General features: G+C 53.4%; 2 protein-coding genes across 2 annotated transcripts; one reads left to right on the forward strand and one right to left on the reverse strand.

The window, feature by feature from the left end:
* The first annotated feature begins 9,002 nt into the window (after positions 1–9,002).
* Positions 9,003–18,984, forward strand: TMEM115 (transmembrane protein 115). Its single transcript, XM_048491564.1, is given in 3 exon segments — positions 9,003–10,378; positions 10,380–10,462; positions 17,384–18,984. Coding segments are annotated over 3 exon segments (1,068 nt in total). The 5' UTR covers positions 9,003–9,601; the 3' UTR covers positions 17,592–18,984.
* LOC125427794 (basic proline-rich protein-like) lies at positions 18,808–21,863 on the reverse strand (the record flags this gene model as incomplete). The annotated part of the gene is made up of 2 exons (XM_048487349.1): positions 18,808–18,834; positions 20,754–21,863. Coding segments are annotated over 2 exons (1,137 nt in total), but the record flags the coding sequence as incomplete, so codon positions are not given.
* Between the last annotated feature and the right edge of the window lie 2,508 nt (positions 21,864–24,371).

A 24,371-nucleotide genomic window follows, 5' to 3' on the forward strand; every position in this document is an offset into this window, starting at 1 on the left:
GGGTATTTACAGAGACGAGGTGACATAAAAATCTCCCCCCACCCCCAGAAGAAAAGGGGGGGGAACCATGGAATTCAATGATTTTGGGAGATGAGTTGCTTTGGAGATTAATTATAATGACCTCTTCCAAAAGAAAGGTTACTTCACAGGCAGTGATGATGTTTAAGCTTATCAGCTTTCCAAAAATGTTTAGTAGCCTGTTTTTCTACATACTCCCATGCCATTATTTGGAGCACTCTGATGTCCTGAAAGGGAGGAGGGCAGCAGCAATAATCTCCAAGTTGACCTAAGCTTGTAAATCATTATCATGTTTTTCTTTGTTAAAAACCGAGGGAACTGACTCAGCAGCCTTGTTGGGCCACCTTTGTTCCCACATAGCAAACAAGGCTGCTGCACTTGCGTACAAGTTCATCCGCTCATGCAGCTCAAAATGGTGTTCCTGTGGGACTCAGACAACAACATTTGGAAGTAGGAGTGGTCTTAGGCACAGGATCTCCAGGGCACCTGCTCAGGGCTCCACACTGGGGAGTGGTGGATGCATGGCAGCCAGGTGCCTTCCCTGAAGTCCCCACAGCCATGGCATCATCATGGTCGTGGTGACTGAGCCAAGTGGCAGCCAGCAATCTATGAAGCCCTCTCTTAGGAAATGGGTGTAGGTGACCAGTTATGGAATGGTAGTGGGGAGCTTCAAGCTGGCAACCCAAGCCCCACAAAGAGAAGGCACCCAGCCAGCCAAACCCCTCACTGCAGAAGGCAAGTAAGGATTGCCACTAGTTTGTCACCTCCCAAGCCATGTTGAATACATGAACACTTGAATCTGCTTTATGCATTGGTCTACCAGATCATTATTGTCTATTCAAAACAGGCAGTGGCTCTTCAAGGTCCCAAGCAGATATCACACCACCTACTAACCTGGTCCTTCTATCAGGAGATGCCAGGGTTTGAACCTGGGACTATTTCCATGCCAAACAAATGCTCTACCACAGGGGTAGGGAACCTGCGGCTCTCCAGATGTTCAGGAACTACAATTCCCATCAGCCCCTACCAGCATGGCCAATTGGCCATGCTGGTAGGACTGATAAGTGATTCCTGAACATCTGGAGCTCCTGCGTCTCTCACTTAGTCACAGCCCTTCCCCAAGGAAGGGGTCCAGCTCATGATTTGATACACAGGCAGGCTAGGGGGGGTTGCCTTTTCACCCATCCTCCTTGCCTCCCTCATTTGGGATGCTGGGGCCACCCCCAGTAGTGATTCTAGGATGTCATCCTCAAGATTCGTCAGGAGACTCAAAATCACTGAGACAACTCATAGATTAAAGCAGCACAAAAGAACTACCACAGATAAAGTAAAATTCTCTACATGCTCAAGGAACTTCCTTGGTATATGGAAAATATGATTTTGTGAACAACCCAAGAGAAAAAAAATAACCTTTTTAAAAAGCCCTGGTGAGGATTGAAAATACTTCAGAAGAGATGCAACCCTGAGAGCAGTTGAGTGTCAGTTAAAGGGAAATCAACCTGTTCAAGAGGCCTCTAAGGGATTCAAGAATCTAAGGCCCTTTCAGATGGAAGTGATTATGGCGCCCTGGGAGGGACTGACAAAAGCGCCCGTCTCCAGGGGCTCCCATTCACCTGCAGGTGGCACAGCTGCCAGCTTCTGCGAGCCAGTAAGGTCAGCCTCTCACACCGCTTCCGACCCGGCGCCTTGAAAGTCGCCATTTTCCGACGCCCTCCTTTCCGGGAAGCAAGGTTTTTGGAAAATGGCAGCGGCTCCAAGGCACCCTCCCCCCCCTCCACCCTTCACTTACCTTGCCTGGGGACACGCCCCCCTGCCCTGCAACGCTGGAGCAGTTAGCAGGGCGGGTCGAGGTAGGCATGTCTCCAGGCCTCTGGCGTGCGTCGACAGAGCCAGAGACACGCCGATGTGGGGTCGGGTGGCCGGCATTTGCTTCCAGCGCTCGTCTTCCGCGGCTGTTTCTGGGACCGCTCTCATGCGAGACGGTCCCAGGGGGGTTAGATGCGGCATGGAATGTCTGTGGCCCAAACTCCCACATCCCGGCAGCGGTCTTGAAGCTGACCTAAGAGAGAAATACCTGGGATGCACATGTCCAACTATTTCCTCACAATTCCTCACAGGCCACATCTTGAAACGGAGAATTAAAACAACATGATATAGAAGTTGTATCTAATCTGGGGACCTGGCCCACTCCTTCCTATACAGGCTGCTGGGTGACCTTGGGCTAGTCATAGTTTTCTCAGAACTCTCCCAGCCCCACCTCCTACCCAAGGAGTCTGTTATGGGTGAGAAGGATATTGTTAGCCACTTTGAGACTCCTTACAGTAGAGAAAAGCAGGGTATAAAATTCAACTCCTCTTATTCTAAGCCCCAAGGTTCTGATAAGGATTAGGGATCCCATAAAGAATGCAAAACAATTTTCTCTGAGCTATCTGAGGAGTCTCAGTTCACTATACCGTAACCCCATCAATTATTCTAAAAACCAGACTGTGAAGTCCAAGGGAAATTCTACTGGGCAATTGCCATTTAGGCAGTATGAATGCATCAATAATAAGAGAAATTGGAGTAAAATGTGACAGAATGAGAGTAAAAAAAATTATTAGAGTGGGAGTAAAATGTGACAGAAAATGACTTGTCGGTCAGGAAGACAGGTCTAGTTAAAGCACCCAAAGCAAACCTCTGCAGTACTATGATATACATAAGCATGAGAATGTGACATTCATGTAGTACATTCCTTGTCTGAATTCTGCCCCACTGCATCCTTTCCACAGTCAAAGCATATCTCAGTTACTGGTACACTGTAGCATTTTTATGCTATTCTAGAAACTCCATGTTCTGTTAACAATAGCACCAAAACTTATCTGTGCTGCTATTTCTTCATTAAATTATGAAAATAAATCTGGCTAGGTATTTGCTTCAGGAGAAGTGCACACTCTCAAAAGTGTAAAAATTAACCCCCAGTAAATGGCAGATCATCCCTGTAAAAACTAACTGTAGTTTTACTGGAGAAAGGAATATTAGGGCTAGCGCAGAAAAGGACACATCTCCAAAGATATTTTTAAATTTTTTTTTTTTAAATATTTTTATTGATATTTCGGAATTATTACAGATTTATATTGTATACTTTATATACATCCTCCATATCATTTTTCCCCCTTTCTCCCCCCTCCCTCCTTTCTTTAACTACTCTTCTTTGAATGTAGCCCTTGCAAGTCCATTCTTTTCTAATCTTCTTGTCCTGTCCATTTTCTTCCTCTGTAATGAATTTCCAATTTACGTGAAATTAGCCAGTCTTTGAATTCCATCCAAATCTCCTTCATATCCTGTCCCTTGTTTTCCTTGCCATATTTGATTTCTTGGACATGTTTGTGCCTCCTAAAATTTCTAATTGTATTTGCTCCCATACATATTCCAACCATTTCTGCATTGTCCAGATTTTTTTGTCCTTCCACCCCAATGCTATTACTGCATGGACCGCTCTAATCATGAATTTGAAAAGTTTTCTTTTTCTTTGTTCTATTATAGTATAATCCACTCATAATTCCTATAAATGAGTAAATCTATATTTACATCTCTTTATTTTTTTGCACCTTTACATATTTTTCTATGGTATTTTTATCACATTTTCCCACATATTTTTTGTGCACTTCCTATACATTCTAGCCACATATTAGCTGTATATATGTGCATTTTTTTTTCTCCTACAATGCCAACATTTCTGGTTCCTGATTCTACCCACTTATCATATATGCCAAGCTGTTTCCTGATTGTTCTATACCATTTTTAATATTAATTTCGGCTCTAGTTCTGCATATGTATCGGTTTTTATTTTATTCATGTTATCTATAATCCTTTTGTAAGGTCTATGTCTTCTCCGTCCGTCAACTTGTTGCCATTTTTTCCATTATGATTCTTATCCAAGTGAAGATTCTTTTGATCTTCCTATCATGTTTTGTATATAACTCCTAATATTTGTCACTTTCTTTTCCTCATATATTTTTATACAACTCTTTTCATTATACACTCTTCCTCCCTCTCCCTGGAGACTTCTATCTTTCCAAGATTCCTCTTAATAGTAAACAAGTTTTCTTCCTCTCACTTTCTCTATAAAATTTGGAAGCAGTATTAATTCTCCTCTTTTCATTGTAGCAGTTGTGCTATTTTGTGCTATTCCCTTGTCTGTGTAGAGATCTTATTGTTTTGTGCTCCTTCCTGTCCAAACCATGCCCACTTTCCTTGAGTGAGTTACGCACTCCTAAAGTAGCCCTGGGCATCTACTCTTTTCCCTTCCATTTCTCCCAGATTTCCATTAACATTCCTTTCTAGAGACCTTTTAATTTTTGTCTTTCTATTTTGAACAACTTGAGATATATTCCAAAATTAACCCGTGTTCAAAGTTTATTTCATTTTCGAACTTCTTGTATCCATCTGTCCTCTTTTTATCTATTTGAATTCCACACTCAAACTTTTTCATTTGGAATGTACTCGTAATATTCCTGTATGTTTTGGGAGCCCCCTGTGCCCATTAGTTTTTTAGACATATAGACTATTTTATTCATCACTCTTGGTTTCTTTTGATTAAATGCCCATAGTTTAATTTTCTTATCCCATTCTTCAAATTGTTTTTTCTTAATCTCCAACGGCAAAGTACGAAATAGATAGAAGAGTTTTGGCATTATACACATTTTTAATGCTACTATTCTCTTAGAAATAGATAGATTCTTCCCTTGCCGATATTTTTAAATTGAAAAGGGTAGTTTTCCATATTTTTGTTGGCTCAATGCAGTCAGCAGAAAAAGGAGAAAGAGCTTTTCAACTATTTTCATACCAGATGTTTCATGTTCAGTGGAAATGCCTCCATAAACAACACTCATTGGGTGGAAAATGCTTCGTTGGGTAGAGTCTACATTAGTAACGGAAACTGAGAGGAAAGCCATTAAATAAATTTGAATCCATGCTTCATATTTCAACTAACAAGCATCTGTACGCTTGACTTGTTCATGACTGTTTAAGCCCATATTATTAGTATTTGACTTCATCTGTAAGATCAGAATTTTTCCCCAATGTCTTGCATATGACACACACTAATACTAAAGCAGTATTTCTGTGGTGACATAAGGAGACTGAAGAATCTCTACTGGAGAGCTATTTATTATTATTATTAATTTAATACCCCATTCTCAGCGGCCAGATTCCCGGTAATATTAACAGATTCCCAGTAATATTAACTATGGTGATTTCAACAACTTAACCCACACCATTCCCAATTCCTACCCTAACTTCACAGCTCTTATGAGTAAGGGAGGGGGGGAGATATCAGCCAGGGGGCCAGAATGACACTACGGACCAGCTGTCAATTATAAGCCTGGCAGAATAATTCAGTTTTACAGGCTATGCAAATTTGACTTAAATCTCACAGGGCCCTAATATCTGCAGGGAGAGTCCCACTGAGTGGGAGCAAGGGTCAAAAAGGCTCTGGTGGATGACAGCTGAACATCCTTGGGGCTGGGGACCACCAGCAATTACTATCCAAGGACCAAAGGAGTCCTTGTGGATGACATGGCGAGATGCAGTCCTGAAGATATGATGGCACTGGATATTATTCCTTTATTTGGTGGCTGACTGCTGATGGGTATTGAACAGAGATGTTGCTGATGAACAGGGGGAGCATTCTGCTGCATGGAATGAGTACAGAGAAGTTGTGAAAAACATCATTCTGGTTCCCTGTGCTCTCTAGCTACCTTCTTCTTCCTCCATGCACAAAATTTCTGATAAGCATTACTTATTTTACACCTTCAAAAATAATGTATTATTCCATCAGAATACACAAGTCAGTCTCAATGACACATTTTCTATGGCAGATGTCAGAGTTAGAGATGTGCAGATAAGAATGCTGAAATAATTACCTTCTACTATTTTCAGTTTAGTCATAGTGAGTAAATTACTTTTTTCTGTTTTGTAAGATGATGAGATCTCCCAGTATTCCAAAAAGTGAGCATGCAAGGATCTTGTTTCAAAACATGCCTGGAACCAATCTCGAATTCTTTTAGTGTTCAGTCTCAAATCAGCCAATGGACACAAATCTGATTTGTGATTATATCACCTGTTATCAAGTCAAAAAACACCTTGGCTGAAATAATTACCATCCATGGAAAATAAGTATTAAATCAAGCAAGCATTCATGTGTATATGTTTTTGTATATGAAATTCCTTCCTTTCACAAGTGGCTTTTTCAAATTTACAACATGTAATTGTTTCTATTAAAATTATGCAAGTGTATTTGAAAAGCAAACCATTCTAAATCCCCACTTGACACTGCTGATACTAACTTTTCACAATGTCCACCAGGGAGAAAATTGCTTCTCTGGAAAAAGGGAAACAGAAGGCAGGAAGGTCTGCATACACAGGAACTTTGTGAAACATAATTAGGGCAGACATTGACACTGGAAGGTAATCGGTTTCCAGCCCCACGTGAGCCTTTGTAAACAGATGAACAAAGGAGAACCTTAGCCTCTCCTCTGCCCACCTTCTCACACAGAGCTTCCCCAACCCCTTTTTCACATTTTCACCCTGCCATCTTCAGAAACAAAAAATAAATCCTGATGGCAAAGGAGTCCAGATTTAAGAAGTGCCAAATACACAAACACCTCCCCCTAACTGTCCCTATTCTTATCAAACCTGTCTGTTGGTCCAGCATTAGTCACTTTTATTCATATCTCCATAAAAAGTTAATAGGTGATTTCCTGAGTTAGTCAAGTTGAATCTAACTTTTGGCCGGGAGTTTGGAACTTCCTAAAGTCTTCTAAGAATACATTCCTCCCTGTTCTATAGAAGGTAATCATTCCCTATCGCCAAAAGTCCATACTCTGAGCCTGTGTAAAACGCCTTTTTCTTGGCACACCAAAAATGAAGCCACAAAGCCTAACTCTGCCCTTGGGAACAGCCTGCAGTGCATGCACCAGTCTGTGGCCTGAGGGCCTGGTGGCTCCTGTGAATGCCCGCAGAGATGTATGAGCAAGTGAAAACAGTAAATAGGCAATACTGTTACAATCCAAAGGAAGCGAAACAGCACACTTTGTCGTGTGAGAATGCAGGTGGGGTTCTCCCCCCCACACGCAGGTCCTTTCACTCTCTGTGCCTGCCCCACTGCTACCGGCACAATACACATCCGCCTCATTCTCTCACACATCCCCACTCTTGCCCCTCCCTCAAGCATCCAGAACTGCACCACTCTACCCACTCCCCTCACTCCATATTCACCATAAAGCTCTCCTTTACTAAAAGCAAGCTGGAGCTGCCTTTTTCTGTCTAAGAAAATCCACGGGGTAGGGGCCAACCAACACTACTGGCTCTACTCTCTTTTGCACATGGCCCTTTAAGAACCTAGAGAGCTGGCTCCTTAATCTGAGCTTCCCCACCACCCTGCCTCTGTTGCCTGACTGGGATAGCCTGTTTGCCCCAGTTCTGCTCTTACCTGGACTGTGCACAACCAGCCCCATGGACTGCAAGGGACCTGCACTCCTGGACAGTCCTGGCTAGTGGAATGTAGGGGCATTACATTATACCTAAAAAAACAAGACATCACCCATATAACAAATGCGCGGAATTGAAAGGGCGGGAAAGAGGGATCATCAATCTGTTCTCCCCAAAAGCGCCGCCGGGGATCATTGGACCTGTATGGACATCTGGTGGGATGCGGACTGTGCAGCCGGTGCAATTACCGCAGCAGCGCGCATCCGGAACCCGCCAGTTAAGGTACAAGCCTCTAAAAAGTACCCCATTCCTATCAAACCTGTCCGCAGGTGCAGCATTAATCACTTTATTAAAAATGAGTCTCTCAAAAAAACCTAAAAAGTTGTCCACTTGATTGAGTTGCAAACACTGGAACACTTATTATGCACGAATCAAACGCGCCATAAAATAAAATTACAGCAATGTGCTCTTTAAACAAATGTCGTTTTGTCCGCCAAGGTTTCATCCCACGGTCAGAGAAACTTAAGTATATACTTAGTTCACCCGACATTGGAAAGTCTCACCGGTTCCGGGGAGCTCAAACACATGTGATATCTACTCAGAAGATGCAACACCCAGCTGACTTCACCTGCATGGAACTTTGTGGGGCACTGCAACCTTATTAACACTGTTTGCATTTGACTGGATAGACCCCTCCCAATTTAATCTTAGATGCATTCAAAGGCAAGCCATGATTGGATTTGTTGAATTTTGCCTCTCGGCCACAACCAATGCCAGTTACAAAAAATGCCCCCAAATCTTGAAATGAACAACTGCACTAGAAGAACATGGGCTCTAACCCACACACAAAAATGTTTAAATTGGATAGTCTTTAAGCAACCACAAGAACTTCCTTCTTGTTTTTGCTGTAAACAAACGACCATACATATCCCACCGGAAACATGGTAATAATTGAGGACCACTGTTGCATCCTTTCTGTTGTGTCCAACACAGCCCATGCCTCTTCTCAGAAACTCAACACCTGTGCATTAACACTTCCGTGCCTTGCTTGATTCCTTGAGAACTAAGAAGACAGCGCCACAGAGTAGCAACCCACTCATGGTGACCCCTTCCAGGCAGGAGAGGAGCAGAAGTGATTTGCCTCTGCCTTTCTCCGCGCAACGAAAGAGCCGCTTTAGAAATATGACGCTTCTCTTCCAGCATTGCTGCCTTCGAGGGAACGCTTGGCCTGCCCACCTAACAGCGGATACCGCTGGGATCACAACCCTCGGAGTTTCTCAGCAGTTCACTTTGCTCCAACGCTTCCCCTCACCTAGCGTGAACGTCCGAGCACCCAGTACCCCATATTACCCCACTACAGCGCAGATGCCCTAACCCTGTGCAGGCTGGGATTGGTAGTCATTTCGGCTTCCCCGCTAAGAAGGAGGTGTGAGACTTCATTTCCCAGCAAACTTTTGGAAGCGACGCCAAGTAGCGGCGCAGGCGCAGTACTGCTATTTGGTTGCTCTGGGGAGGCCGTGAAGACCCGGCCTGTTGGAAGCGGCGGGAGCTCCTGCCTACTGGCCGAGGGAAGGGCGTCGGCCTCGTTAGAGGCCGGGAGCAGGGAGGGAGGAGGAGGAAGGTTGAGCTTCCGGCGGGCCCGTAAAGGAGGCTCTCCCTGTAGGCCTTCCGCCCCCGCCGTGCAGTTACATGGAGTCGCGAGGAGCTGGCCTGCGCCCACACTCGCACATCAGCCACCCTCTTGGCCGCTGAAACTCGCTCTTCCTTCCAGTCTCCTGGGAACCGCTTGTGGCGCCGGCGCTGCGTCACTCACACCCCTTAGGACGAGAGGGTCGAAGCAGTGGTGTTGGAGAGGGACCCATTGCTCTCTGGCTGCTGATGCTGGCCACCCGGAGGCAGGCCGGCTGAAGGGGCAGCCCCAGCACCCGTCTCGAGCCGCTGTCCTGACTCTTTGTGCGCTATGAGGAAGAAGATGATAGAGCTGGCGGAGATTCCGCACTGAGAAGAGGAGTAGGGGGGTTCCTGGCTACCAGATCCTCTTCCCATCTGCCCCTAAGCCAAGTCTCTTGGATCAAGGACCCTGTGTTGTGGGCCGGGGCGTGTGGGTATAAACATGAACAGGTACCTTCCAGTAGCCCGGCAACATTTCCTGGCTGTACTGGCCAGTACCAGTGTAGTCGTGAAGTCTATATGTGCCATTGTAATTTTGCTCTACCTTCTCTCCTTTGCGGCAGACACAACTTTTGGACTTGGGGTAACACCTGGGTATCTCTTCCCACCCAACTTCTGGATATGGACGTTGGCTACCCACAGTGTGGTGGAAAAACATATCTGGAATGTAGGTGTGAGTCTGGCCACAGTGGTAGTAGCAGGAAGGTTACTTGAGCCACTGTGGGGAGCCCTGGAGCTTTTGATCTTCTTTGCTGTGGTGAATGTGTCAGTTGGGCTCCTGGGGGCCTTTGCTTATCTTCTCACCTACGTGGCATCATTCAATCTCTCTTACTTATTTACTGTTCGAATCTATGGCAATGCCAGTTTCAGGTGAAATCTTGCGGCCCTTGGCAAAACCATGGGTGACAGTACTGTCTTGAAGGTACCTCAGGTGCGAATGAAGGTTGTCCCCATGCTCTTGCTCCTGATTCTAGCAGTTCTGAGATTGACCACCCTCATTGAAAGCAACATCTTGACGTCCTACGGTTTTGGAGTGCTCTCCAGTTGGATATATCTCCGTTTTTACCAGAGGCACAGCAGAGGACGAGGTGATATGTCGGTCTCACTTCAGATTACATGATTCTTTCCTGAGGATCCCTGTAGCTTCCCAAATGCCAAGCTGGCTACGTCCTCTGTGCACAGCATCTTGGTGAAAGTGAAAGTCTGTCGAAAAACAGCGGAAATGCTACATGTCAAGTTCTCCTTCATCCATTACCGATCAGCTGTTCGGGAACAGGATCTACAGGATGTTTGAACGGAGAAGGTAAAATTCCCTGAAATGCAGAATCAAGTGTATGAGATGAGTGCTCACAGATGATGTAATGGGTAGAACTCACCTAATTCCCTAAGAGAACTAACCATAAGTTATATATTATTCTATAGCAGAATTATTTTGTAAAAGAACTTGCGTTCAAGAGAACATTATACAAAAAACAGGTACAGATAGTCTTGGATCTTTCCTCTCCCACCAGCAGCCCTTTCCAACATCAGGACAGTTTATTCTTGGGGTCACAGTTCACATGTTGCTTAATAATCGCTGCAGCCCCTGACGTGGGGAGTGGTGACAAAACCACCGTTCCATCTCCGTCTGAGTTCTGTCTACGAAGTCCCTTCTGCTTCGCTGTTCCGCAGTCCACCGTTAGTTCCTCGTGGAAAGATGAAGTGAGGAGTGCGGCGTTTATGCAGAGGCATTAATAAAGTAATGGTGATCTATGGCTTCAGTCATTTCTGCATGTTATGATCAATGGGGTTTTAAACTTTTTGGGGGACTGTTGACAGATATACATTTTTTGGATATGCCTGGGACATATTTGCAAGACACAGCTGAACCCTTTATCTGTTTTGGTGTTCTTCATTTACTCGGTAGTGTAGGCATGTAGTAATAACCACCTTTTGTATTTTATGATTTATTGAACAGTACATATTGTGGTGTTCTTTGTCAGAACTCCTTCATTCTGAGGGGTGTTTCTTGTGTTTGAACAGAGAGAAAACATACCTGGTGGGCAGAATTCTTGTATATTTGTGTCTCCCTTTTAAGTGTAACTTAATATATCAGTGTGTGCTGTGGAAGTTCAGGGACTGCGTGTAATGGATATCATTTAGTTAACAGTGAGGAAAACCAAAATTGTGAGTAGTTTTGTATATAATAATGGTTCTCAAAACTTTTTAAAATAGTACCCACCTGTGAATTTACACTAGTAATCCATCTATAATTTGGAACTGCCGATTTCTGCACCAGCCCCTTGAACCTCTTCCACTCCAGAGCAAAAATGCTGCCCCTAATTCACTAAGAACAAACATGATGTGACAATCCAAACTCTACAGCAAGAGGTGGCATCAACCCAAATACCTCCTCCTAACAAATTTTCTGTGGGATCCATCCAAACTTAACTGTAAATTTTGAGAACCTCTTGCAAAGTAATTACATTCTTCATTCCCCCTCCTTGATATAAAACATAGGAGATTCCCATCAGGTAGAACTGAACAACTGGTTGTGGTGGGTTTTCCAGGCTGTGTGGCCGTGGTCTGGTGGATCTTGTTCCTAACGTTTCGCCTGCATCTGTGGCTGGCATCTTCAGAGGTGTATCTCAGAGGGAAATCTGTTATACACTGTGTCCAGGAAGTCTGTTTCCCTCTGTGATACACCTCTGAAGATGCCAGCCACAGATGCAGGTGAAACATTAGGAACAAGATCCACCAGACCATGGCCACACAGCCTGGAAAACCCACCACAACCAGTTGAATCCGGCCGTGAAAGCCTTCGACAATACATAGAACTGAACAAGCTAATCGTTTCATGTTTAGTATTTATAGATCTATGGCATTATTGAATAACCAGTTCTATGTAATGGCCATTTTGTAATTCCACAGAGGCAAACTCAACTCTTTTGATTCACTACTTGTTTCTCGTTGCCAGGAAAGTCATAATACATTTTTGAGATCATGACCCACATTGAAACCTCCTGATGTATATATCATTCATACCAAAAATGCTAAACCTATCTAGATGGTTATTTGCCAGCCACCAGCCAGCACGCTTGTCAAATTCCCACCAAAGCCCTGTGTAGTCCCCATGCTAGCTACTCACAACCCCGCCAGACCTTCTGCCATACATAAACAAAAATTGTAGTCATATTTTTGGAAACATATCAAATTAAAGTGCTTATCTTGGTCTTTGCCAAGTATGACCTTCTGTCTCATTTCAAATTTGGAACACCAGATATAAGGTAATTCTAGCCCATTTTTTGCAGTCTGCCTTTTAGTAAAACCTAGATTCAAAGTCAATGTTTCTAAAAAGCTTCTAGCCTCAAACTGAATTCCTATTTTTCCATGTGATTTAAAATTAAAAACAAAAGCTAACGATGACTGTCTATTTCTGATTGTACCTTTCATATGCTACTGGCATATGCTTAAAAAAACAAAAGCCTTTCCTTAAATTAGTCCTGGTTAGTCCTGTTTGAAGATTAAATGGGTTGAATTTATATGGAGCCCTTAGCTGTCAAAAGCTAGTCAGTAGCTGGAACACTTGCCACACCTATGTGCCTTCCACCTCAGGCAAGACTCTAGGATCAGTGAGGGAGGGAGACTTGCATTTCAAACCTTGACAGACTGAAAACAAACTAGAGCAAATAGCTTTCTGCTTGACAAACATGACAGTTGTCATTCTTGTATAGTTCTATGTGGACCCGCTCTCATGGCAACCTAAAGCAAACTGAAGGCCTATCCATATTTACTCCAGCCTAAGCCCACTAGTTCCAAAGAGCTTAAATTGGACTCATTTTGAATAAAATTGTATTGTAAGTCAAATTGTTAATAGCCACACAGTGTTGAAGAAGTGTTAATTTTTATACCCTGTTTTTTAAACTACTTTAAGGAGTCTCAAAGTGGCTTGCAATCACAATCCCTTCCTCTTCCCTTGTGAGGTAGATAGGGCTGAGAGAATTCTTAGAGGACTTTGACTGGGGCAAGGTCACCCAGGAGGTTTCATGTGGAGGAGTGGAGAATCAAACCTCTGCAGATTAGAGTCCGCTGCTCTTAGCTACTACACCATCCTGGATATGTAAATGTTTCCTGGGGAATATAACTCTAGGGCACATTCTGCAGGTGAAACATTCCACAACTTTCAATCCTCAAGTAGTTCTCTTAAGATTGTTTTTTGATGACCACTAAAATGTGTGCAGGAGGGAAGGTGGCATGGTATATAGCTCCACCCTACTTGTCAGGTCCTGCAAGCCTAAGTTGGGTTGGATACTTTCTAGGGTTCCTTCCTGTACACGCAATGCGTTTTCAAACCACTTTCGCAACTGTTTGCAAGTGAATTTTGCTATTCCGCACAGCTTCAAAGAGCACTGAAAGCAGTTTGAAAGTGCATTATTTTGCATGTGCGGAATGAGCCATAGATTGGAGACCTTCAAAAAAGACTGCAGGAGGGTGCTTTTTCCAACAATGTCCAACCACCTGCCTGTCCACCCAGTTTCTTTGCTCATGTTCCTGTTTTTTCATAATCTTGGGTGCAAAACTGAACTGTGCACTTTACATGTGTACAAAATGTGTGTGCTAAAATCACACCCTTCCTGTTATTCCCTTTTATAGAAATGTTTTGAGCTAGCTATTCATACCCAGCTTTAACTTTTGTCCTCAGTTCAGTGTCTCTGTGTTCATGTACATAACTCTTGTTCAGTTAAGGACATCCCTGTTTGCCTCTGATATGGGGACAGCTGTGCTTATAAAAGAAGTCCTCATTCTGTCAGGAATTACAGGTTCATGATGATGTTTTCAGTGGCATTTTTTTATTGTTCTGTTAGGGCATGATCTAAAACACTAGTGGATCTAAAAGGCTCCCAATTTTTTCCAAGAAGCAAAATATTTCATGACTATGCTTTGGCAAATTAAGTAGTGAGCTATCTGGTGCAGAGGTAGAATTGATTTTGTTATCTGAAGAGAAGCAAGGTTAAGCCCTAGGTTATCTTTTTCTGAATTGCAGCGTTCTTGTTGCTCATTGAACTATTGGGACTGACCAGGGTATGTTTTTGTTTCAGCCCAGTGCTGAAGTTGTTAATAAACCTCTTGATTTTATTGGGGTTTGTTTCCACATAATGGTTCTGGGTATGAACTGAGTCACATCCTACCTGCTCCCATCTCTGCAATTTGGTTTGCTGTAGCCTAATGTCTCTGGAGCTCTCATTGCTGAGTACCTGGCAAAATTGAGGTGTCCCAAGCAGTCTTAAGCAAGGAGTGCCCAGCTGGGAGGAGTAAGGCCATTGTGCTACTTTCTCCCAATGCACACTCTGAAAGCCTGTCATGCTTGCCCAAAGTCTTATGGCTGGTTGGATTTCAAATTAAGTAGTCCTGGGAGGATAACTTGATTTCCTTGCCTGAAAGGACAAGGGATGGATTCTCTTCACTGTGACATTGAACTTCGAAAAGGACCAAGTATACTTGTTACACAGGAATGTTAACCAGAAGTTTTTATTATCATTGCATGTCAGGATAACTGCATGTGTGCTATGAAGACAGGGTATCCAAGGACTTCATTATAATTTGTGGTGTGCAGCTCTGTCATTTTGTTATATCTGAAATTTATTACAGCATTATGGAATTTCATCTACCTGCCTCAACCTCCCAGATAACGAGAGCCATGCTCTGTTCCCTATTATATGGCTTTCTGAGAATCTCTGTTCCAAGTTTCATCTATGAACTTTCTCTGCATTTCACCCCATCCGTACTATCATAACCAAATCTAAGTTAGATAATATTTCTAAAATTAATTAGAAGCCTTGCATTTCTTGCCTTAGCCCTAGTAACTGTAAACTTCAATTTGATCCTTTCCATGTAATTCTTCAGCCAGTAGAACGTGTAAATAATAATCACCATCATGGTATGATTTGGAATTTATTGATGACTGCAAATGTAGTAGCTAAATATATCTTCCACTCCCCTTCTCTCTGTTACTTAAAATCTAGAAAATTGCCTTCAAACCCAATCTTACTGATTTATTACATTAAAGATACCATAAGAAACATGAAATATTTTGAAATGTATGTTATTTTGATTATTTTTATGAATAATCAATATGGTATTGATTCTTATAGATCTTTTTATTCTTTGAAATCTTATTTTGATCTTCTTGTGTATTATTAAAATTAATACAAAGTAATGATAATATAGTTTTTAAAAGAATATTGTTGACATTCTGGATCTGTCCCTAAAGCAGTAATTTGGATGGGTACACTTGCATTGATGTCCTTAGTTCATAAGGAATGGTTGAAGGAATGCTGGGGGTTTGATTATAGATTATCTTGGATGTAAATTGGTGAACTTCTGGTGTGAATCAGTGACTGGAAGCTAGTGTTTTAATCACACTTCAGGTATTCCTCATTCCAAAATATCACAATGGTTCTTCTAGATGAGGACCATGAAACTTGCAATTGTACAAATTAAAAATATTCATAGGTGTATTGCTTTCTTCTCCATATGTTCCCAGAGTGTTTCTTATTATCTTCTTATATCCATTTCTTTGACTTGTAACAATTTCATGAGGATCAGAGAGCAAAACTATTAAAGGCTAGGTCCAGATGTACTTTCAGATTTGGCAGGTCATTCATTTTTTAAATAAAAAGGTAGAAATATATAACATACCTAGATGGTAGCCTGCTTAGAGCTGAGCAACTTGGGTGATTCATGAGCTGGAAGTGCAGTCCTAAAAGTTTGGGTGAACCTTGGTAGCCCAATTAAAAGGCGAAAGCAGTGCTACTATCTGTGCTATTCTCCCCTTTTATTCTCAGTGTCTTTATTTAAACAAACACCACTATGCTGGGAATTATTTTATGCTATTCCCTTATGCTGCACCCTACTGATCTTCTCATAATTTAATTCGATTAATGAGTTTAATCCAGAGATTCATCAACAGAAGATGCTGATGGTTAAAGTTTCCCCTCTTTCCCCCCACAACAAATACCCTGTGAGGTGGATGGGGCTGAGAGAACTCGGGGAGTCGCAGTGGATCAGCCCAAAGCCCGCCTAGCTGGTATGTGTGGGAGTGCTAAAGCTGTTCCAATTCCCCTGTGAAGCAAGTCCCTCACAAAGTTCTTGCCAGCAGAGTGGGGAATCAAACCCGGTTCCTCCAGAGTGCACTTGCTCTTAAGCACTAGCATAGATCACAATCCCTAATTATTTATTCAAGTAACTTTGAATTGTTTAGTACTATGCAACTGTGTTGCCTGTGTAGAAGCCTAGTTTGCAGAAAGCCAAGAAGGTAGGAGCATTCCTGATCTCCTCAGGCAGGCCATTCCACACAGTGGGGGCCCCAACAGAGAAGGCATGTGTATGGGCAGTTGTTGATTTTGCCTATCTGCAGGTGACTGCCTGCAAATGACCTTTATCAGGTGAGTGAAGTTGTCATGGCAGTGCATAGGGGCAGAGACCATCTTACAAATATGAGGGTCCAAGGTCATTAGGGGCTTTGTATGTGAGTGCCAGTACCTCATGGGTAGCCAATGGAGTGACATTAGAATGCTGTTCTAGAAACTTACATTTACTTGCCTAATAACAATCCTTTTGAACCCAATCAATCCAAGTGCGGAATGGACGGGTTACTCTGGTCCACTCCAGTGCACATCCTGATACCTACTTTTACCTCCAAGCTTAACAACAAAGTGGTAGGATCTACTGTATCAAAGGCTGCAGATAAGTCCAATAGGAGCAACAAAGAGACATGTCCTTGGTCTATATGCAGACAGAGGTCGTTATCTAAACCTAGCAGTGCCATCTCTGTCCCATAGCTTGGCCTGAAGACAGACTGAAAACAGCCTAGGGCAGATGAGTTATCCAAGAAGACCTGGAGTTGGTGTGCTACTGCTCTCTCTATCACTAGAATTTGACTAGAAAGGGCAGTTAGACACTTGGCAATAATTGCTTGAAGCTATTACTAGAAATATCTTAATCTAAGGATGACTACTGTACACATGTATTTATCTTTAGTGGTGCCTTGGCTCACTGTACAGCACTTTGAAGAGGCAGTTTGTGCCCAGAATACATACTACCTACATTAAAAGGATAAAATCATAGTAGTGATAGGTAGGAATTAAGATACAGTATTTTGGAGGAGTTGTATTCCCTTCCCCCCTCCTCTTTGATAACTTATGTCGCTGAACATTTACTGATTGGCTTGTTTTCTCATATTTAGACAACTGGCTCTAAAGGCACTGAACGAGCGACTAAAGCGTGTGGAAGACCAGTCAGCATGGCCCAGCATGGAGGATGATGATGAAGACAGCAGCAAGGTTGATATTCCGCTGCTCTCTGAGAAGAATCGAGACTCTGTCACTGCAGGAAAAGCAGCCAGTCAGGAATCCAGCCTCATTACCTTTGAGGATGCTCCCTCTCAGTTGTGACCATGAATCTCCTACCACCCTCTTCTTCCTATCCCTGTGTGTCAGAGCTGCTAATGATCCTTCATGTGCCCTTCCTCACAGTACTGCCTGCTCTGAAGGGAGCAAAACACTATGCCTGCTGGCCCTGAGAGGTTGGGGCTACCTCCTTCCAGCATATATTAGCCACATGGTGGCTGACCCAGGTCTCTGGACTCCTGATGGAAACTGTTAACTGTTGCACAGACCTGAGATTCTTCTCTTCAGAAGGGAATTTGAAATCAAGAATTTCTTTGAATTGCAGTGGAGGGAGTCTACATCTCTCCAACAAAAGAAGGAGGGTCTGTCTGAATAAAATCCCCACAAAAGCTACACATGCCAGTGACTGCCATTGTGGCTGTTAACACTTGTGTGTAGCTCTGTTTGGTTGCAGTTTTGATCAATCTACATAGGGTCCAAGACAACCCAGTCTGGTGAATCGGATCCCATTTTGAACTCTTAATATCATACCACTATGTACACCCCACCAGGGCACCTCAGAGCAAGTTCATCAAGTGATACACCTTTTTCTTGTTGATTTCTTTTTCTATTAGTGGCAGTGATTGTCAAAAATAATTCTACAGTCTCCCTTTCTTCCTTGCACAGCTGGTTTTGGTATTGATTTAAATGAGCAAGTACTTTTTTAATTAAATGAATCCTTTGCTGTATTAAACTTATCCCTCTGCCCTCTAGACTTAGCAACAGTGGTGAACCCTGCCAAAAAGGTTGCTGGATAAGATCTTGTAGGACCAATGGTTAAAAGCCTTTTGACCTCTTTTTGGGCCTCCTTTTAACTTTTTGACAGTGAAGATATTTAGGAATCCTAAGCAGCCAGCTTCTAGTACCTAAGGTGCCACATGGAAAAGCATCAACCTAGGCTTCCTACAAAACTCCTAGAGGGAACTGAAACTATTTTTAGGCCTTTGTCCTTTATTTTCCTTTGCAGTGATTCAAATGGTAAAGCTGCTTGTATTTTAGGTTGAATGCAAGTCCATTCCATGAATACTGGGATGCATCTTTTCCTACAGTAGAAAATATATGTTACTGATTCTATTTTTCTTTTAAAGGTGCTTTTTTGTGGGGCTCCTAACAATTCCTCAAATGCCTGCTTTTTCTCTTTGGTTAGGTTGTTAGCCTTTTTCATCCTCTGGGCTGACTTTTCTTTTTTCTTCTTTTTTTTTGTTTGGTGGGGCAGCAAACCCTAAGATGTCTTGCCTTGACCCCCAGCCTGAAATGAGAAGAGCAAGGCAGGGGGCACTTAGGAGAATGGGACAAGAGCGTGAGACCATGTTGTGATTTTTTAAGGACCACATGAGAAGGGTTTTGTCAACCAGGAAATAAACACATAATTTCAGTATCAATAAACTGTTCTTTCAAAGAAAGTGTCTTTAATTGATTGTTCAAACAAACTCCTAGTGCGCCCTTCATAGCACTTTAATTGATGTCAACAGCTGACAGTGTTGAGCAGTTTAAAAGTGCTGGGTTTCATTTATCTTGTTGTAGGGATGAGCTGCTGACCCAGCAGCACCGTAAGTAGAGCGCTGGGGGGGGGGGGGTGGGGGGGGGGGTGGGGGGGGGTGGGGGGGGGGGTGTGGGGGGGGGTGGGGGGGGGGGGGGGGGGGGGGGGGTGTGGGGGGGGGGGGGTGGGGGTGGGGGGGGGTGGGGGGGTGGGGGGGTGGGGGGGGGGGGGGTGGGGGGGGGGGGGGGTGGGGGGGGGGGGGGGGGGGGGGGGGGGGGGGTGGGGGGGGGGGGGGGTGGGGGGGGGGGGGGGTGGGGGGGGGGGGGGGTGGGGGGGGGGGGGGGTGGGGGGGGGGGGGGGTGGGGGGGGGGGGGGGTGGGGGGGGGGGGGGGTGGGGGGGGGGGGGGGTGGGGGGGGGGGGGGGTGGGGGGGGGGGGGGGTGGGGGGGGGGGGGGGTGGGGGGGGGGGGGGGTGGGGGGGGGGGGGGGTGGGGGGGGGGGGGGGTGGGGGGGGGGGGGGGTGGGGGGGGGGGGGGGTGGGGGGGGGGGGGGGTGGGGGGGGGGGGGGGTGGGGGGGGGGGGGGGTGGGGGGGGGGGGGGGTGGGGGGGGGGGGGGGTGGGGGGGGGGGGGGGTGGGGGGGGGGGGGGGTGGGGGGGGGGGGGGGTGGGGGGGGGGGGGGGTGGGGGGGGGGGGGGGTGGGGGGGGGGGGGGGTGGGGGGGGGGGGGGGTGGGGGGGGGGGGGGGTGGGGGGGGGGGGGGGTGGGGGGGGGGGGGGGTGGGGGGGGGGGGGGGTGGGGGGGGGGGGGGGTGGGGGGGGGGGGGGGTGGGGGGGGGGGGGGGTGGGGGGGGGGGGGGGTGGGGGGGGGGGGGGGTGGGGGGGGGGGGGGGTGGGGGGGGGGGGGGGTGGGGGGGGGGGGGGGTGGGGGGGGGGGGGGGTGGGGGGGGGGGGGGGTGGGGGGGGGGGGGGGTGGGGGGGGGGGGGGGTGGGGGGGGGGGGGGGTGGGGGGGGGGGGGGGTGGGGGGGGGGGGGGGTGGGGGGGGGGGGGGGTGGGGGGGGGGGGGGGTGGGGGGGGGGGGGGGTGGGGGGGGGGGGGGGTGGGGGGGGGGGGGGGTGGGGGGGGGGGGGGGTGGGGGGGGGGGGGGGTGGGGGGGGGGGGGGGTGGGGGGGGGGGGGGGTGGGGGGGGGGGGGGGTGGGGGGGGGGGGGGGTGGGGGGGGGGGGGGGTGGGGGGGGGGGGGGGTGGGGGGGGGGGGGGGTGGGGGGGGGGGGGGGTGGGGGGGGGGGGGGGTGGGGGGGGGGGGGGGTGGGGGGGGGGGGGGGTGGGGGGGGGGGGGGGTGGGGGGGGGGGGGGGTGGGGGGGGGGGGGGGTGGGGGGGGGGGGGGGTGGGGGGGGGGGGGGGTGGGGGGGGGGGGGGGTGGGGGGGGGGGGGGGTGGGGGGGGGGGGGGGTGGGGGGGGGGGGGGGTGGGGGGGGGGGGGGGTGGGGGGGGGGGGGGGTGGGGGGGGGGGGGGGTGGGGGGGGGGGGGGGTGGGGGGGGGGGGGGGTGGGGGGGGGGGGGGGTGGGGGGGGGGGGGGGTGGGGGGGGGGGGGGGTGGGGGGGGGGGGGGGTGGGGGGGGGGGGGGGTGGGGGGGGGGGGGGGTGGGGGGGGGGGGGGGTGGGGGGGGGGGGGGGTGGGGGGGGGGGGGGGTGGGGGGGGGGGGGGGTGGGGGGGGGGGGGGGTGGGGGGGGGGGGGGGTGGGGGGGGGGGGGGGTGGGGGGGGGGGGGGGTGGGGGGGGGGGGGGGTGGGGGGGGGGGGGGGTGGGGGGGGGGGGGGGTGGGGGGGGGGGGGGGTGGGGGGGGGGGGGGGTGGGGGGGGGGGGGGGTGGGGGGGGGGGGGGGTGGGGGGGGGGGGGGGTGGGGGGGGGGGGGGGTGGGGGGGGGGGGGGGTGGGGGGGGGGGGGGGTGGGGGGGGGGGGGGGTGGGGGGGGGGGGGGGTGGGGGGGGGGGGGGGTGGGGGGGGGGGGGGGTGGGGGGGGGGGGGGGTGGGGGGGGGGGGGGGTGGGGGGGGGGGGGGGTGGGGGGGGGGGGGGGTGGGGGGGGGGGGGGGTGGGGGGGGGGGGGGGTGGGGGGGGGGGGGGGTGGGGGGGGGGGGGGGTGGGGGGGGGGGGGGGTGGGGGGGGGGGGGGGTGGGGGGGGGGGGGGGTGGGGGGGGGGGGGGGTGGGGGGGGGGGGGGGTGGGGGGGGGGGGGGGTGGGGGGGGGGGGGGGTGGGGGGGGGGGGGGGTGGGGGGGGGGGGGGGTGGGGGGGGGGGGGGGTGGGGGGGGGGGGGGGTGGGGGGGGGGGGGGGTGGGGGGGGGGGGGGGTGGGGGGGGGGGGGGGTGGGGGGGGGGGGGGGTGGGGGGGGGGGGGGGTGGGGGGGGGGGGGGGTGGGGGGGGGGGGGGGTGGGGGGGGGGGGGGGTGGGGGGGGGGGGGGGTGGGGGGGGGGGGGGGTGGGGGGGGGGGGGGGTGGGGGGGGGGGGGGGTGGGGGGGGGGGGGGGTGGGGGGGGGGGGGGGTGGGGGGGGGGGGGGGTGGGGGGGGGGGGGGGTGGGGGGGGGGGGGGGTGGGGGGGGGGGGGGGTGGGGGGGGGGGGGGGTGGGGGGGGGGGGGGGTGGGGGGGGGGGGGGGTGGGGGGGGGGGGGGGTGGGGGGGGGGGGGGGTGGGGGGGGGGGGGGGTGGGGGGGGGGGGGGGTGGGGGGGGGGGGGGGTGGGGGGGGGGGGGGGTGGGGGGGGGGGGGGGTGGGGGGGGGGGGGGGTGGGGGGGGGGGGGGGTGGGGGGGGGGGGGGGTGGGGGGGGGGGGGGGTGGGGGGGGGGGGGGGTGGGGGGGGGGGGGGGTGGGGGGGGGGGGGGGTGGGGGGGGGGGGGGGTGGGGGGGGGGGGGGGTGGGGGGGGGGGGGGGTGGGGGGGGGGGGGGGTGGGGGGGGGGGGGGGTGGGGGGGGGGGGGGGTGGGGGGGGGGGGGGGTGGGGGGGGGGGGGGGTGGGGGGGGGGGGGGGTGGGGGGGGGGGGGGGTGGGGGGGGGGGGGGGTGGGGGGGGGGGGGGGTGGGGGGGGGGGGGGGTGGGGGGGGGGGGGGGTGGGGGGGGGGGGGGGTGGGGGGGGGGGGGGGTGGGGGGGGGGGGGGGTGGGGGGGGGGGGGGGTGGGGGGGGGGGGGGGTGGGGGGGGGGGGGGGTGGGGGGGGGGGGGGGTGGGGGGGGGGGGGGGTGGGGGGGGGGGGGGGTGGGGGGGGGGGGGGGTGGGGGGGGGGGGGGGTGGGGGGGGGGGGGGGTGGGGGGGGGGGGGGGTGGGGGGGGGGGGGGGTGGGGGGGGGGGGGGGTGGGGGGGGGGGGGGGTGGGGGGGGGGGGGGGTGGGGGGGGGGGGGGGTGGGGGGGGGGGGGGGTGGGGGGGGGGGGGGGTGGGGGGGGGGGGGGGTGGGGGGGGGGGGGGGTGGGGGGGGGGGGGGGTGGGGGGGGGGGGGGGTGGGGGGGGGGGGGGGTGGGGGGGGGGGGGGGTGGGGGGGGGGGGGGGTGGGGGGGGGGGGGGGTGGGGGGGGGGGGGGGTGGGGGGGGGGGGGGGTGGGGGGGGGGGGGGGTGGGGGGGGGGGGGGGTGGGGGGGGGGGGGGGTGGGGGGGGGGGGGGGTGGGGGGGGGGGGGGGTGGGGGGGGGGGGGGGTGGGGGGGGGGGGGGGTGGGGGGGGGGGGGGGTGGGGGGGGGGGGGGGTGGGGGGGGGGGGGGGTGGGGGGGGGGGGGGGTGGGGGGGGGGGGGGGTGGGGGGGGGGGGGGGTGGGGGGGGGGGGGGGTGGGGGGGGGGGGGGGTGGGGGGGGGGGGGGGTGGGGGGGGGGGGGGGTGGGGGGGGGGGGGGGTGGGGGGGGGGGGGGGTGGGGGGGGGGGGGGGTGGGGGGGGGGGGGGGTGGGGGGGGGGGGGGGTGGGGGGGGGGGGGGGTGGGGGGGGGGGGGGGTGGGGGGGGGGGGGGGTGGGGGGGGGGGGGGGTGGGGGGGGGGGGGGGTGGGGGGGGGGGGGGGTGGGGGGGGGGGGGGGTGGGGGGGGGGGGGGGTGGGGGGGGGGGGGGGTGGGGGGGGGGGGGGGTGGGGGGGGGGGGGGGTGGGGGGGGGGGGGGGTGGGGGGGGGGGGGGGTGGGGGGGGGGGGGGGTGGGGGGGGGGGGGGGTGGGGGGGGGGGGGGGTGGGGGGGGGGGGGGGTGGGGGGGGGGGGGGGTGGGGGGGGGGGGGGGTGGGGGGGGGGGGGGGTGGGGGGGGGGGGGGGTGGGGGGGGGGGGGGGTGGGGGGGGGGGGGGGTGGGGGGGGGGGGGGGTGGGGGGGGGGGGGGGTGGGGGGGGGGGGGGGTGGGGGGGGGGGGGGGTGGGGGGGGGGGGGGGTGGGGGGGGGGGGGGGTGGGGGGGGGGGGGGGTGGGGGGGGGGGGGGGTGGGGGGGGGGGGGGGTGGGGGGGGGGGGGGGTGGGGGGGGGGGGGGGTGGGGGGGGGGGGGGGTGGGGGGGGGGGGGGGTGGGGGGGGGGGGGGGTGGGGGGGGGGGGGGGTGGGGGGGGGGGGGGGTGGGGGGGGGGGGGGGTGGGGGGGGGGGGGGGTGGGGGGGGGGGGGGGTGGGGGGGGGGGGGGGTGGGGGGGGGGGGGGGTGGGGGGGGGGGGGGGTGGGGGGGGGGGGGGGTGGGGGGGGGGGGGGGTGGGGGGGGGGGGGGGTGGGGGGGGGGGGGGGTGGGGGGGGGGGGGGGTGGGGGGGGGGGGGGGTGGGGGGGGGGGGGGGTGGGGGGGGGGGGGGGTGGGGGGGGGGGGGGGTGGGGGGGGGGGGGGGTGGGGGGGGGGGGGGGTGGGGGGGGGGGGGGGTGGGGGGGGGGGGGGGTGGGGGGGGGGGGGGGTGGGGGGGGGGGGGGGTGGGGGGGGGGGGGGGTGGGGGGGGGGGGGGGTGGGGGGGGGGGGGGGTGGGGGGGGGGGGGGGTGGGGGGGGGGGGGGGTGGGGGGGGGGGGGGGTGGGGGGGGGGGGGGGTGGGGGTGGGGGGGGGGGGGGGGGGGGGGGGGAGGGGGGGGGGGGGGGGGGGGGGGGGGGGGGGGCGGGGGGGGGGGGGGGTGGGGGGGGGGGGAACCAGCACGCGGGAGAGTCGCTAGGAACACGGGACACCCGCTGCCTCCCGCTGCTGGCGCCTTCCACTAGATGTGAAACCTCCTGGCCTTGCCTCTTCCTTAGCTTAATGAATTCTGTTGGGATGACTACATCTTGTGAATACTTAACCAGTATTTACAAAATGTTGTAATATTGGGGTCTTACCTTTTGGGGGAGGGGAGGGTGACGCTG

This window comes from Sphaerodactylus townsendi, linkage group LG03 (assembly GCF_021028975.2).
Source record: "Sphaerodactylus townsendi isolate TG3544 linkage group LG03, MPM_Stown_v2.3, whole genome shotgun sequence".
NCBI classification, from domain to species: domain Eukaryota; kingdom Metazoa; phylum Chordata; class Lepidosauria; order Squamata; family Sphaerodactylidae; genus Sphaerodactylus; species Sphaerodactylus townsendi.